Below are 16,899 nucleotides of genomic sequence, written 5' to 3' on the forward strand. Positions count from 1 at the left end.
AGGATGATATACCTTGGATGTTTCCTTTTTCTCTTTGGGATTACGCATGTCATGGCAAGTTATCCAATCTGGTGGTAAGTTTTAACACCATTTTTACTCCAAGATATTAATTAAATTACAATAGCTTGACACAAATGTTGGACTATTTTATCTCCACATTACACTGAAATTTGCGATATATTTCGTTTGTCCCTCCACGACTTCGTTAAACAAATGTGGTTTGTACACATGTGGATAGCACAACGAATCACATTGGGGATGCCATAGGCTACATTATCCAAGAAGAGTTTCTTAATAATCTCTTATTTCTGTACTGTGAGCTGAACCCATCAAATCGAATCTAGGTGAGACGGAAAGACAACATGTCAGCTACTGGCGTGATTGTCATCAAAGTCTGCTCACAGTAGGAGCGTGGTGATGCTGGGTTTTGTAAATATGATTCACACTATATATGCAAATATTTTACCTGAGGAAGTGTATCGCAAACTGTTTGCTTTCGATATTTTGTACACACAGCAACAGGTGCTGAACCTGAGGACCTCCTAACCACACCGCCCTCACTCCTGGTTTCGTTTCTCAAACATTTGTTTGTCCCGAGATTACTTGGTCAGATTTCATAATTAACTGTTCATATAATCATTGAAACTGGCTGGTCCCACTTTGCTGTCCCTTTTGCAGAAATCACAGTTTAAGTGCATTCAAATATTTCAAATAGACCTCCAACACTCTTAAAACGAATGTGTTGAAAACAACACAACTTGCGTTGTTTTTAACATATCTCTAGGGACAACACAGTTTGTGTTGTTTCCTTTTTTTATCTGTTACACAATATATGTTGAAAACAGATAAGGACAACACATTTGTTTTAAGAATGTAGTAAATACAAAACCTGATATAGCCTACCATTTCTTTAGAAAATAAGGGCTCAATAAGGTCAATGATATAGCTGCTGGTGTTTCACAATTGTGAATTATGCCTATACGCAAATCCTGTGGTAAACCACAACCCATCACAAACATGTAGTAGGCTAGCCTATCATGAAATATGACTGGTGTCTATTTGTGCTTAATAATTGAAATTGACGTTTGCATTTGGACATGGAACAAATAATTACAATTTATAAAAAGGCCTTGCAAGGTACAGTTGCAAGCTGAAACTGTACCGTCATTGATATTATGGACACTTTTTATGAATTACAGACAAGACATACTGCAGCCAAGTTCACTTAGCTCAATTTTAAGTGTGTGTGTGTGTGTGTGTGTGTGTGTGTGTGTGTGTGTGTGTGTGTGTGTTGCATGCATGTTGAGAAAACAGGCATGCTAGGATGAGACAATGGGCTTCTAGCTCCATTTTAAAACACTGTAATTGACCACATCATTAGTCACTGAACCAGTCATCCCAAGCTCTTTAATTGTTGCTTAGCTTTTGCTCATGGGGGGTTCAAGGGGACTGCTCTCTCTTTCTCCCTTCCAGCTTCTCCTCTGAGCTTTTTCCTCTCATAAACGGCTTAATCTGCTCCGGTAGAGACAGAAGAATCAGCAGCACACCACGGTCTACAGCAGTCGGTTATCTTTGAACCCTCCAATCTCCCATTGATGAAAGAGTATTGACAGCACATACTTTGATGCACATGCAAGTAGAATTTTGGAGGGGTTGAAAGTTAAAACAAGTTATTTAAGACTAATTTGTTTTTTCTTATTTTGTGACAAAAAGATGTCAATGTTTGGATCTGGGTAACCAGCGGTGCAGTTCTTATTTTCTCGTTCAAAGCCTTTGCCTCAGAGTTACTCAAAGAGCTTTTTTGTCCCTGACTACATCAAAACCCACCCACACAAGTGACAAGCAAGTTGGCAGAATTCCATTTAGTCAAAGTATCCAGCCTCTGGCAAAGGAATAAAGTCATCAAGTTTGTTTATGATTGGCGGTTGGGTCACAGCACTGATCCAATCTCAAGTGCAACATGGATGGCAAGAAAAGGGAAATTTCACTGGAAGAAACTCTGGCACATTCACTATTGCAGCCTCAGTTCGGGCACACAAATCCCCAACGGCTCAAGCTGTCTCCCTCCTGAGATAAGAGCTGGAACCCTTGGGGATTTGTCATCTCATCTTTGCACCTTTTTATCTAGTAGATATCACTTACAATTACATTTTCCTCCACCTCTGTTGACGGTGTTTGTTTGTTTGTGTGTACAAAACGATGTTCTTCTTTACCACGTGATGACCTCTGCCTGTCTCTGTTAGATTCCAGGCTGATTTAGCACTAACTCCAGAGGGCCGATTATTGATCAGTAGTGGTGAGCTACTCGAGAGTGTGGGTTTTCAACAAAGCAGGATCATGGCTGATGCTTTACCAACCCCCCCACACACACACACACACACACACACACACATACACACATGCACACACAGACACACACACACACACACACACAGACACACACAGACACACAGCTCCCTTCCTCCGAGCACCCCACCTCAAAAGATAAATACCTGGAGGTGAACGCTTGCCGCACATTCCTTCTCCCAAACATGCTCTCTTGATGTCAAAGTCGGCTCTGTGGCCGCAGGGCCCAAGAGTAAAGTGGTAATTCTGAGGCACTCCTGCTTGGGCATGCTGAAGTATGCATTAAACCTGGGCTGGATACACTTGAGATGGGGAAGGAACAAATAGAACAGAGACTAGAAAACAGCAGGATCCCTCAGCTTCTCCCTTTGTTTTTAATTACAAGGGCTTAGGAGTCTTATAGAGATGACATAAAATAAGACTCCTCCACATGGAAAATGGCAGCCAATATGGTCTTTGTCTGGCTTCAGAGTAGTTTTCCTCAGACAAAACATTGCTCTTAATAACGCTCCAACACTATCATAATAACGCTCCAACAATACTCAAGACTAAGCATGGATATACATGAACATGGGTGTGTGTGTGTGTGTGTGTGTGTGTGTGTGTGTACAGACAAAACCAAAGACAAGTTGATGTAGAGTATGTAGAGTGTGTGTGTGTGTGTGGGGGGTGTGTGTGTGTGTACATAAGTGTGTGAAGTCACAGGCACAGTGTCAACTGATCATGGCTGAGAGTGATGCTCTGTTGTTGCATTCTGTAATACTGAGGCATGGCACGCATTCAGACTTGTACTGTTTCTGTAACACAACACTAGTTTTAGATGCAGGCCTGGCGTCCCCTTAAATGATCATCTCAATTTTTATCGGGCATGACAGATGAGCGAGGCGGCACGCCGCGGCCTGGCGCGGGACAGCACGTGCCCTAGACAGCTTCCGCCACCGCCGTCAGCCTCAGCCATCCACCTGAGCGTCTCACTCAGCAGCACGCGTGACGACTCCAATTCATCAGGCCCTGGCAGGGCCGCGGACGCAGAGGAGTGGTGACTCCAGCAGTCAGCACTGCCGATTAATTATGCCGTTTGTCTTGGCTGAAATGTGCCTGGAAACCATCCACGACTGAAGTCACGCTACACTATGCCACACCACACTACTTCACACCACGCTAGTTTGTTCTCGCTAAAAGGGCAGATTGCAAATAATTGATATTTAATGCAGGATTTTTTCTTATTTTTTAGAAAAAAGGCAGTCTTTGTTTAAGTTCAGAGAACGGGTCACCTAGTCGCAGGAGGGAGTTTCATACCACTGATCTGGAGGTTTTGCAGCAGTCGAAGTTGCTTGAGGCAGTGGACTGTCAAGGGCCAGAGAAAGGTCAATTCGTAATAGAGTTACTTAGTGAACAAATCTTCATACTTTCAGCTGCACCCTGTCAGAGAGCAGCGAGGAGAGAGAGAGAAGAAAGAGGGAGAGAGAGAAAGAGGGAGAGAGAGAGAGAGAGAGGGAGAGAGAGAAAGGGGGAGGGAGGGAAAGGGAGAGACAGAGAGCTATTTCAAAGACTTTTGGTGCCTGTTCCTTCTTGTCCCATCTGTATTTCATAGATGATAAACTGAAAAGCTTGTTAAGCTCAGTGATTGAGAAACTCTGCGTAGCACACCTGACTCACTGTTCATTCATTTGCTCAGCGGATGTATACGAAGCTCCACCAAGTGGAAATAGTCAGATAGTTAGAGCATGGTTATGCATTAGTATACTCAAGTAGCTGAAAATCAAGGAACTGTTATTGCCTAACCATGATTATAAATATGCATGGCCATCCGTCTAACAGGTGAACGATTTTACAGTGGGTCTCACATTTAGCAAACAATGAGTCATATGTCAGTGAGTCAGGTGAAGGTCTCCGGAGCCACAGACAGTAGCCTTGCTGCCGTGGAGACCTCCGTAGGGGCAGGCCTTGGCCAGGTCATGCCTGAGGGCCAGGTAGAGCGCATGTTGTAATTAGTGATCAGTCTAGAGCAGAGCTGCCGGGGTCAAGACTCATTGAGCTTAATTGAGATGCTCAGGACTGCTCACACCTGTCGAGGCAGCAGGGTCCGGCTGGCGGCAGCGTCAGGAGTGATTGAATGAACCAGTGGCTCTGACTCATATCCTCCCAAGAAATCCCCAGGAGTTACGCTGATGGATTTGAGGTTAAGTGGAGTCCTAGGCCACATCTGGAAAAGAAAATGCTACTTGTTTTTTAATGAAACTGTAAAAGTTGTCAACAATTATGCTATACAATTATATTATACATACATACAGTAAATTTGAGAGATGGCATCAGTTTGCATTTATTTATACACTGGTATGTGCATTATATCTGTTAAACTGTCAAATTTTGGGGTATACAACAGAATAACATAACAACAGAACAAGTCTTTCAAGTTGTAGTCGAGTGGCCACACACAATTGCCTTAACTCATATTGAACAGGTTTGCTTGGTTATGTTTTTAGATTTAATATTGATTGATGAGGTCTCAACTGTATGAGTTTCGTAATTTTGTCTTTTCTCTCCTTAGAGTTAAATATGTTGTCACCTTTACAGCTCCCTGCATGTCTTTGATGTATGTTTGAGTACTACATGAGCGGTTCTTTCTTTAGTTATGTTAAGGCAATCATAGACTCAGCATGACTTATCATGGACCGTTTGTTTGCATTTGACACAATGCAAGCAACACATCACACCTGACAAAAGTCTGATGATGACATACCAGAGTCAGCGAGCGAGAGGCCTCCTCTTACCTCCAGTGAGCCTCACTCTGTCAGAATGCAACCAAGCAGAGGCACAACAGTATAATTGGAAACCAACACAAAACGTGTTTCCACTTGCTCCATCCCTGCTTAGAGCCATCAAAGGGCAGCCAGGTTCAGAATGATATAACTCAAGCATCCTCTGATGCTAAGCCAGGCTAATGTTCACCGTCTCATTACTCAAAGCCCAGCGGCCCGCTGCTCGTGTGGACACTGAGACGATGGCGGTGGCCTGTAATAACAAGGTGCCTTCCCCACACACTGTGAACCTTTGGTCTATAAATTGCTTGTGGTTCACCTGGGTCTTTCATGTCAGCCAGTGGGACAGCTTAACCGGAGGAGTGAGGAGGGCTGCATTTGAAATCCACACATCAAAATGACAGCAGACAGAGAGAGAGAGAGAGACAGAGACAGAGAAACAGAGAGATATAGAAAGAGGGAAATGGAGAGAGAGAGAGAGAGAGATGTTTAGATGTACCATGACACACCTGTTACTAACCCTCGTCGCCCCTCTGTGCCCCCCTCTACCTGTCCTGTCCACCCAGGTCCCTGGCGGTGGGCCACCAGTACTCGTCGCTGGGCACTCAGCCCATCCTGTGCGGCAGTATCCCCGGCCTGGTGCCCAAGCAACTGCGCTTCTGCCGCAACTACGTGGAGATCATGCCCAGCGTGGCCGAGGGCGTGAAGATGGGCATCCAGGAGTGCCAGCATCAGTTCCGCGGCCGGCGCTGGAACTGCACCACCATCAACGACAACCTGGCCATCTTTGGACCGGTGCTGGACAAAGGTAGCCAAGCTGTGTGGCAACGACGAATGTGTGGTGGAGAAAGAATGTTTGAATAAGGTCCCTAGCAGCTGTTCATAGAATATAACATTACCACAAGACACATCGAACATTCTGGAGGTTTTTTTCCTAAGATGAACATCAACTGCATGGCAAAGTACAGCATTATGCCCAAATGTGTGGTATGTCTACATAGTATTTGACACATCACTGAAAATAACCAGCCCGTACTATCAAAGATTGGCTTCTGCAGCCTCCAAGTTATGACATGTAATTTCTTCTAACAGCCTTAAACATTTCACACCAAGCATTTGGCACACTCAAATACACACTCAAATAAACACACTCTGACAGATACACTGATCTATGACCTCCTTGAGTTAATGAGGTGATGTATGTACATAGCAAGGGCGGAGGCCCTTGGTCTCTCCGAAAGGGAATTCCCAGCTATTGTTCCTCTTCCATTGGAAATACCTCCCGAGTCGTTCAGGCACCACCAGTTCCCCATCCCAAAAGTTTCTCTCACCCGTGAAGATTTGGTTTGGGGTGAATATCAGAATGAGCCATGCTTGACTTTAATCAATTGCAGATTTTTTGGTAATTGTTCATAATGCAAGCCTGAGCAGGGACTAGGATCAGAGTAAGGAGGGGCTGAAATTGTTTCTTCTTTTTTTCTCTCTCTCTACAGAGACTCATTTCTTAAACCTTTGTGTAAAATGTCATCTGATTGCAATACACACCCTGAAAGTGGAAGGGTAGCTAGGTGTCTAATCAACATCGTCCCTGTCTGGTTTCAGGTCTGTCCTTGTCACCTGAAAAAAGGACCTTTCTCTGTTGTAAATACCAGTGTGTTTGTCACTGTGCCTCTGGCATGTGACGACTGCATGCCCCCTTTGCAATGAGTAACCAGCAAGGGAAAAGAGGGATGCAAAGAAGGAAGAGGGGGGCCTAAACCTGTCAAGCGGTCTGGGGGGAGACTGATGTTTACTGTGGCGGGAGGTGGGGTTAGTTGGGGCAATTGCTTTTAATAAACTCTTGAGCAATTGTTACATTGATGGAGAAGGCTTGAGCTCAAGTAGGTGGGTAATGATAGGGGTTCACAGCCCCGGCCCATTGTGGTGCAAATAGCCTTGCCTCTCCCCCACCGCTTCCCTCCAGCCCAGATTGCAGGAGCCAAGAGTGGAAGGAGGAGGAACGGAGCCCATCTCTGGGGTCCAGGCAGCTTTAGTAAATCATTTTGATTGGATTAAGGTCACTGAGGCCCTTAATAGTGGGAGAGGTCAAAGCGGCCGGATTAAGTGCCTTTGTCAAGGGGTGGTGAGTGTGACTGTGGCCCTCAGATCATTTGGAGAGGGCTTAGAAGGAGTAACTCTTATTGAATTCCATTTCGTTTGATGGGCGCTCCAGCTCGGGCCCCGACATATCAGCAATTGTCCCGCCGGCCGTGTCTGTTTGTCTGTCGCCGCAGACGGATGTGTGTTTGTTTCCTCACGACCTTTTTGTTGGGCCCTGAAAAGGGACAGTGGACTTAACGCCTGTCTGTGGGCCCATTACTGCCAATCTCTTGGCTTAAGTTATGTGAAGGACGTTCCTCCAGAAGAGGAAGCAGTGGCTCTGGCCTGTCGCAGGCCTGAGGCCCTCGGGGCAGCGCAGTCCTGTGCGGAGGTCCCGTGAGAGAGCCGCTGTTGCTTACTTAGCGGGAGATCAAAGATGCTGAATCTGCTGAAGTGTCAAGGAGTGCTCTGAGCGGCAGACAGTGAAGGGTGGAATCGTATCTCGCGGTATGTTAATTATAATGCGGTCATTTTCAGAAAAAAAAAACCTTGTGTGGAAACTATGCATCATGAAAACATGACAGCATTTTAAGTCATATTTTTGGTGCAGGTTCTGACAAATATCCAATTGATCACGCCCTTTTTTTCACCTCCTACCTCTCTCACTCTTTCTCTCGTTCTTATTCAGAATTTCACATACTTTAGCAAGAGGCTTTAGCCATCATTTGCCATTTGTGATTTTTTTAAGAGAAATAATGGACAGGTGAATAGAAGAAACAGAATCTGTCCATTGCGATGAGTTATTTTCAATGGTGTCCCAAGTTAGTGCGGGTCCCTTATCTGAATGCTGACACCAACAGGCATAAGCCACACACAAAACCTGACCAACAGGAGTAGGATAGTGTGGGCACAGCCGGGCCAAGGAAGCAAGGCAGTAGTATCTTTGGTTTTGTTTGAAGCTGGCAGGTTCTTCCCTGCCTCATCCCGCTTCTCCCTGTCTGTCTGTTCCACAAGGCAGCCCGCGGCAGTGTCTGCGTCAGCGTTCATTAATTTACATTAACCAAAGTGTCAAAACACAGCCCTTTGGAATCCGCACAGGATGAAAGGGGAGCCTGTGCAGGTGTTCTCTAGGTGCCAGTGGATTCTGAGGGCCTACTGAGTACAACAGAAGACACTTAGAAAGGCCTTAGAGTTAGAATTGTTACTTATCTTTTGTTTCCCTTATAACTTATTACTTTCTTTGCAACTCACATAAGTGGTAAAAAAAAAAAAACATGCATTCCAAGAAGATTTCTATTTCACATCATTTGAGTGGCAACTAAAAATGAATCCCTGGTACACTAGGGGAAACGTAAATATCAAACTAAAATTAAACTTTGTTAAACTATTTAGTGAACATAGATTTAGAAAGTGTGGGTCTGGCCCGGTCACAGCTAGCAAATGGATCTGGACGCAGGCCCAGGTCTGAGAGAAAGTGCTGAGCAGCTCCATTTCAAGGCCCTCACTGCTGAGTTAAACTCACCCAGCAAAGGTCACGGAGCCAATGACCTCCGACCTGGAGAGGAGAAACTGTTACAATTTAGGATGTGCTAAGAGCTCCTTGCTTTTCATAAAATGCATGTTTCTTCATGCTGGGGGGAGGCCAGCACATCGGTATATCATTAACTCTGCTGAAGAAAGAAAGAGGGGGTGTGGTAAATGGAGTTGATGGGGGGACCTTAGCCCCACTCCCTGCTGGGCTCTGCTCGGAGCACAATATCTCCGCAACCATGAGATTAAGCCAGAGAGAAAGCGCCTTTCACCATTCACACGCCCTTTAGATTGTTTTATTAAAGCATCTGAATAGGGATTTCCCCGTCTGCCGACAAGCAAGGTCCAACCAATGCATAGTTCTCTGTTGCTATGACTTAACTTGGTCCTCACTAATCACTGGTGAGGGCAAATTTCATATAAAATATCTGGGGCCTTTGTGGGGCTAACGCGCCGTGACAGTGGCTGCACAATGGGGGATTCAAGCCCTCAGCAGGTAATATGGGCGACTCGCCATGCAAGGGTCCGGCTAAGAGCGTCAGAGGGTGGGTGAGGGGTCAGAAGGGAGGTGCGAGTTAGTGTCACAAGCAATCAGACCAATCAGGCTCCCTGTTGCATTCCTTTCTCAGGTATGCCTCGTCCTGTCCCAAGGTGGCATCTCGTTTTTTTTTTTTTTTTTTTGGGTCTTTCTGTCCCTCTCTTTCTTCTCATCTGCCCCGATAATCTGCTTTTCCTCCCTGCGCCCCCACTGGTCCCTTCTTAGCCGTCCCTCCGCTGTGCAGCGTCATTGTCGGCCGGCCACAAGGAACTGACCCACACTTTATTGGCTTCCTGATAATAAAAAGTGAGTGACTGAGTGGTTTTAAATTGAAGTTGAATGGTGGCCTTTCAGACAATTCACACCCCATAGTGACCACAAGACCAGGGCTGGGAAAGACAGAACCTTACCCCAAAGGATATGTGCTATCAGAACAACAAAGAAAAATACAGTTTTTCATTATTTCCTCTTTTATTGTATTGAATCGACCAGTTCAATAATGCTTTGACCTTGATTGTTTTAATCATATGCTTAAATATAATCATTGGCCTCCATTCAAAAGAACACAAATCCATAATGTTGACTGTTTAGGAACAGACTTGTAAGACAAATATCCATAGAGCTTGGATGAACTGTGAAAGCGCTGGGGTTTGGGGGTGGAAGATGCCAGTAGTCAGTCTGCCTCACCTCACCTCCCTCTGTGCCCCTGATTTCTACTACTAGTTGAAACCTGCTATAAAGGAAGCTTTAGGGAGCTCTCTCTCTCTCCCTCCTTCTCCCTCTCTCGCTCCCTCTCTCTCTCTCTCCCTCTCCGTCTCCTTCTTTCTCTCCCTCTCCCTCCCTCGCTCTTGCACTCCCTCTTTCGCTCCCTCTCCCTCTCCCTCTCTGTCTCCCTCTCTCTCTCTCTCCATCTCCCTCTCCATCTCCAGTGGGTCCTCTAGCTGCTCTCTCTCCCTTTCACTGTGCAAGACTGCACAAGATCCAGAAGTTTACATCGTCAAAACCTCGCCAATCTCTGCCATGTCATCATAGAAAATGTTGGCGGCAAACAATAGCATTTGGATTGAAATTAAATAAAAGCGAATAGTGAATCATAGTGAATAACTTTGATTGATGCAACTTAGAATTAATTATCACCTTATGACTAAACACCATTTCACTATCCACAAAAAACCTCAGGAAAGGTATGTCTTAGTCATGGGTAATGAGGCTATTACCCAACACTTGAAAAGTTTTCATTTGAACTGCAAAATGACTGGTAGTTGAGCTGCGGCACAAGCGGTTGCAGTACCCATACCACATCTGAATCCAGGTGCGCATGGAGACCCAGGTCCAAATCCAACCCACAATCATTTCCCAATCCCATCTCTCTCTCCCATTTGCGTCCTGTCACTATTCACTGTCCTATCTCAATAAATGCAAAAAAGCCCAAAAACAGATCCATCATTAACCTGCCCGTGCTGTCATCTCTTTGGATATGCCTGAGCCCCACTGACTCATATGTCAGCTATTCCATACAGAGCCATAGCTCTCCTAATTTAGTCAAAATGACAGCCTCTACATACAAAGCTGTGAGCCAGGGCAAAAATATCTAACCAGCTTATGGGACAGAACAAGTCATGGTTTACGCCTTCTAAGTTTGTATATATTTATAAGTAGGGCATTTTTACACTGTGGTGGTAGAACATAATGGCGTAAGAGGAGAAAACAGGTGATGAGACAGGTTAACAAGTCATGGCATCATGACCAGACATCAAAGGAACAAAGAGAGGGGTTGCTTGGCATGATATATGGGAGGTCTTCAGAAGAATAGGCCTCAGGCTGCCTTACTCAGGGATGATTTACGCTGAACCAACACCACTATGAGGGCACGGAGCTGACACCGCCAAACCACAACTTAGCGAGGCTAACACGGCAAAGAGCAAATAGCAAAGACAGGCCTTCCCAACATGGAACATTACCTGACAGTAATGTTAGATGCTATCTTAACATTGACAATTCACTTAAAGGATTAGTGTGACCAGCCAGTGTGCTTTACAGATATTTAGGGTCGACATTCATCTCAGTTTTTATCTTAGTTAAGGAACACGAAGTCTTGTCATAACAGGCTTAGCCAAGCTAGATGTACAGTATATTTTACTAGATTTTATAGATAAGTAACTGGTTGTCATCTGCATTGCAACAAATTGAAAATCTTGTTGATTTTCATTTCTTTGTGGAAAAGCATTAGGTCTTCTCAAGGATTTTTTCGAAATTGGATGAGGATATTCATTTGCCAAAGTTGTAATACTTTTGAAAAGGCATATAATGACTGCTATTTTAAGGCATTCAGCATCACCAAATAGTTTCACATGTGTAATTGTCACTTGTCAAAGAAGAGTGAAGAATGGGTGCCATAGATGATATGATCAAGGAACTAAATTCAGAAGTAAAGTTATGCATCAATATGTACCAGTTTTTGGGGGCATATAAGGCAACTTTATTTAGTGTGGTGACAGGAGAGAGTAAGGTGAAGGCTTCTGTCTCATTGCTAGCAGGTCATAAGGCCATGGGGGTCAAAAGTATGGTAGCTGTCATTTTAAAACAATATCAAGGAGATTTGCATTAAGTGCCATTTTCTTTCTAGTTTTTCCAGACTTTGTTTGAGCATGTAAGTTTGGGCACTGTAACACTGCGCTGATCTTCTCTGAAAATCTCCCGCCCCCAGACCTAATGAATTAGAAAGCTAAAATGAGCAGGCAAGGGCGTTCCAAGCTTTATGGGATTTTATCAGTATATCTAGTGGTCTAGGCCAACCTTTTTACCAGGTATTAGTTGCTATTCTAAAGGTCAGAACTTCTAAGGTTCTTGGCTTACTGTAAGAGGGTTGACTGCACTTGAACACCTTGACCTAGATTCAACAGAACTTGTGCAAACAAAGCGGCAGTGAACAGACACATGTCAGTGCTACTGTTTGGTACTTTTTCCCTCATAATTCTCTTGATGTTTGTGCCCATGGATGGTTACATATCTACAAGTTGTTGTCTCAGTCCACATTCCACGTTTGGTATGCATGGTATACAGGCCCACTCACTTGTAAAAAATGGGCACAACTCATGATGATGACAGACTAATCTTGTAGATTATGTTATTTGTTTACTGTGCTTTCGGTTTGTAAATGTGGTGTAACTGGAGGTTCATGCATGCACTTAATTGACCTTATTGTTTTTCCTGTGCCTTTCTACCAATCCAGCAACCAGAGAGTCTGCCTTTGTGCATGCCATCGCCTCTGCTGGTGTGGCCTTCGCCGTGACGCGCGCCTGCGCCGAGGGGTCGGCCACCATCTGCGGCTGTGACACGCGGCACAAGGGCCCGCCCGGGGAGGGCTGGAAGTGGGGAGGCTGCAGCGAGGACGTGGAGTTTGGCAGTATGGTGTCCCGAGAGTTCGCCGACGCCCGGGAGAACCGGCCAGACGCACGCTCGGCCATGAACCGGCAAAACAACGAAGCTGGACGGGTGGTGAGCTTCAGATCAATTGTGGGATGGGACTTTAGACAGTGTGTCTTTTTGAGATTGTTTCATTCAAATGTTTTTCCTTCCGTATTACTGTTATTGCTCAAAAAATGCAAGACGTTGTGAGATGTGTATTCTGCATTCGGTCACAGGTTATCAGCATTTCTAGCCTTTTGACCTTTGCCTCATCTCTCTGCCCCCCTCAGTCCATCACTGACCACATGTACCTGAAGTGCAAGTGTCACGGCCTGTCGGGGAGCTGTGAGGTGAAGACGTGCTGGTGGTCCCAGCCTGACTTCCGGGTGATCGGCGACTACATGAAGGACAAGTATGACAGCGCCTCGGAGATGGTGGTGGAGAAGCACCGGGAGTCGCGCGGTTGGGTGGAGACCCTGCGGCCCAAGTACACCTTTTTCAAGCCGCCCACCGACCGTGACCTGGTCTACTATGAGAACTCGCCTAACTTCTGCGAGCCCAACCCAGAGACAGGCTCCTTCGGCACCAGGGACCGCGTCTGCAACCTGACCTCACACGGCATCGACGGCTGCGACCTGCTCTGCTGTGGCCGGGGCCACAACACCCGGACAGAGAAGCGCAAGGAGAAGTGCCACTGTGTGTTCCACTGGTGCTGCTACGTCAGCTGCCAGGAGTGTGTGCGCGTGTATGACGTCCACACCTGTAAATAATGAGCCGTAAAAAGGCATAGCCTGGCAAGGCACAGCGCGGCCCTCCCTACTACTGACCAAAACCAAACTTCATTGTCCACCAAAACAGCGAGGGCGTCAAACACCCAGGGGACATTAGGATGAGATTTGTGTGGATAAAAAGAAAGACAGACAAACACTGGTCAAGTTAAGCTTACTACTCCATGGAGTCACCCACCAAGGACCAGGCACTCACCTCCATGGTCCTGTTGGTCATGTGATGCTGAAACATCATGGAAGGACATGACTTTCTGAAGGCTTTGCAACTTTCTCTCTGAGAACAAGGCATGGCTTCATTCTAACCATACCATGTTTGAGTAAATGAAACGTGAATAAGGATAATAAGGGTGTTGTACTCCTCGGACAAGTAGAAGTCACCTGGACAGAATGGGCCTCGAACACAGGGAGACATATTACAATTGTCGCATAGCCTCTGTGATCTAAAAACTGTTGATGAAAAATGCACTGACAACGTGACATCTCTTGTCAAAACCATCAGTGACAGTTTAAGTTCCATTTCAATACTGAAAGGTACTCAAAGCACATATGCTTTTTTTTCTGTATGAAATATTTTTTGTGAGTACAAGGTAGTTCTCGACAGGTGCAACTATATTAGAGTTAGCTTAAAGACTACACAGAAAGCATAATGTACTCATTTTACCTATGTGAGTGTTATCAAACATGTTGACTGAGTGAGTGAGTGTCTCTGTGTCGAGAATAGTGTTAGCTTTTTACTAACCTTTTGGTAAGAATGCACTTGCACCTGAGCGAATGTAGTGTTATTGCATTGTTTCTCTCTCTGTATGTGTGTGTGTGTGTGTCTGTCTGTCTGTCAGTCTGTGTGCATGCATTTGTATATGTCTTTCTCTGTGTCTGTCTCTGTGTCTGCTGTATGTACAGTATATATTTACTTTAACTGCATGACTCCATGCACATGTGTCATATGTGATGGCTTTTGTTGTGTCTTTGTTTTTACGTTACCTTAGCTTAGCTAAGTCTTACTGATAAGTACAACAACCAACAAACAATCTCCTCCTTATGAGATTATTTGGACCCTTTATTTTAACAGCTTGGTTCAGATGCATAAAAATACTTTTGCCTAATGCCCAATACTAAATTGATCCTGTATTAAGTAGGCTACTTTACTTTGGCTGCTGTCCAGGCAAGTGTCCTGACATTCAGGTTGAATGAAAGCCCATCAAGGAATTATAATGATCTGAGGGAAGGACTGGCACTTCATGAGAGGGAGAAAAGACAACCTCTTTGTGGTTGTGAAATGTAATCAGTATTAGTGGTGTTCCAAAATCCACTGTGTTTTACTAAATTTGTGGAATAGTGACAATGATGCTACACTAATAACTTCAAACTTTTATCAAGCAAATGTTTTTATGTAATGTATTTCTGAACCATTGCTGTACCCATTTCATACGTATCAATCAATAACCAACATTAGAATTCTGGACTTGTTAGACTGCTCAGGAAAGCATTAACAATCCTCATGCACCCAAATTATCAATGGCAGCACCATTGAAATTCCAACCATGAAATGCTGCTAATGAATTAACTGTGTGTGTGTGTGTGTGTGTGTGTGTGTGTGTGTGTGTGTGTGTGTGTGTGTGTGTGTGTACTTTGTGTTTGTGCATTTTCTTCTTTCTATGAAAGATGCTGTGTAGCTATAGTTTTGAACTAAAATGTGAAGTTTTCTACTAATTCAATTTTCATATAGCTATATGATATCCAAATAGGCATAACATACATGTAATGACACTGTCACTATCACTCAAATCTAGTGTCACTATTACACAATGTTTGGGAAATACATGTTCTTCAGATGTACTGGGTAAGCATTTTGGAAGGCTTTTGAAAACTACTGATTGCTTTGACAAATCAGGATTCTCATTTGATTAAGCATCCTTCCATATGCTACTTTAAATTATTCTAAGAAATATCCCTTTTAAGTATTAGCATTATACTGTTCTTTTATGGCAATTGATCAAGAGAAAATCTCTGTAAAATTACTCAGTTAACTTTGTATTACAAATGAGAGGTGCACTAGAAACAAAGAATCCTCTCATGGTGTATGTCATTCATAACAGGAACCTTAAACTTTCCAGACATTGGTGTATATACATCCAGCACTAAATAAAATGTAACAGTATTGTCAACTGTGTGAGACTGTTGTGTAACCATAGGTATACTACATGCCATATCCATGGGCCTAATGCATGTCTGAAACATTTAGAGCCCACAACAATTATCTATTCATTCGTTTGTCAGACCCAATCCCACTACTACTAATTGTAAGATGTTGTTTTACATCCTTATTTACCGACTTTGAACAAACTACTGAACAGACATTAACTCTTGACATTATGAAATATCATATCAGACCATATGTGCTCTATGTTGTCTCCATATGCCTAGCCATTGCTTGTGTTATGTTTTATGTGTTCTGAACATCGATTTGCATTATGTGCATGGTCGTTAAATCCAAAGTTTTGTATGAATTACTTGTGTGTTTCTATGGATTTTTAAAGTCTGATTTTGTATTATTTATTTTACCAGAAATGTATATATTAGGAAGATTATATATTTGCTGACAAAGATCCTTTTCTGGACAGTGTTTTTCCTGTGTAGCACTGTAACAGTTTTACCTCAATGCAGTTTTTGTTTGTGCATATTTTTGTTTAATTTGTTTTCTTAACTGACAATAAACAGACCACACTGTGTGTCTCACTGTCTTCAATAGAGCTATAGATGTTAACTTTATAACAAAATAAAAACAAAAAACAAATATATTTGCCTGGACTTTTTATCATCGCTTTCTTTTTTTCATGTAATACTTCAACACCAGGTAAGAACAACACCAAAAGAGAAGGATGTGAAATAGAGGGTGAGAAAGTCATCTGTTGTTTGTCTTGCACAGTTCTGATTGATGAAAATCTATGAAACTCACTCAGGCTTATTTCCATCAATTGCTCATAAATATGGCAACTGGATCAGGGCTGTAGTAGGTCCCTCGAATCCAGCCTTCAGTTTTTTTCTGATCTCTGGCTGGCTTCCAAAATATAGGTTGTTGTTAAGTGGCTCTTAACAACATGACTGCATTAGATCATCATGAGACACCTTCATGTGAGTAATAGTAATAGTTATTGTTACTCCAAAAACAATTGTTTGGCTCTACCATTGAGTAATACTGCTTTTTATTCCATTTCATTCAGTCGATTCCATGTCCATTTGCACTTAAACGTCCATTTGTACCACATTAATTGTAAGAATTAGTTTTTCAGAATGGTATATTCTCTTACATTTAATTCCAAAATCAGTGAGATCACAATTTATTTATTTATTTATTTATTTATTTATATAAATTCTACAGGCAGTCTCATGTTTCATTTTTTTTTTTGGAAAACAATTCTCCTTAGAGGTCACTGCATCTATGTGTCTA

At 43.6% G+C, this 16,899-nt stretch overlaps 1 protein-coding gene across 1 annotated transcript; it reads left to right on the top strand.

Annotated features, from left to right (window-relative positions):
• wnt3a (wingless-type MMTV integration site family, member 3A) lies at positions 1–16,180 on the top strand. The gene is made up of 4 exons (XM_048264719.1): positions 1–74; positions 5,675–5,916; positions 12,488–12,753; positions 12,954–16,180. The coding sequence occupies exons 1-4, from the start codon at positions 4–6 to the stop codon at positions 13,431–13,433; spliced, it is 1,059 nt and encodes a 352-aa protein (XP_048120676.1). The 5' UTR covers positions 1–3; the 3' UTR covers positions 13,434–16,180.
• The last annotated feature ends 719 nt before the right edge of the window (positions 16,181–16,899 follow it).

Source organism: Alosa alosa, chromosome 1, assembly GCF_017589495.1.
Source record: "Alosa alosa isolate M-15738 ecotype Scorff River chromosome 1, AALO_Geno_1.1, whole genome shotgun sequence".
Taxonomy (NCBI): domain Eukaryota; kingdom Metazoa; phylum Chordata; class Actinopteri; order Clupeiformes; family Clupeidae; genus Alosa; species Alosa alosa.

Excerpts from the sequence above, each read along its gene's own strand:
- wnt3a (XM_048264719.1), top strand. The coding sequence starts at position 4 with ATGATATACCTTGGATGTTTCCTTTTTCTCTTTGGGATTACGCATGTC. Across the intron at positions 75-5,674 it reads GCAAGTTATCCAATCTGGTG|GTCCCTGGCGGTGGGCCACC; the intron begins GTAAGTTTTAAC and ends CTGTCCACCCAG. Across the intron at positions 12,754-12,953 it reads ACAACGAAGCTGGACGGGTG|TCCATCACTGACCACATGTA; the intron begins GTGAGCTTCAGA and ends TGCCCCCCTCAG.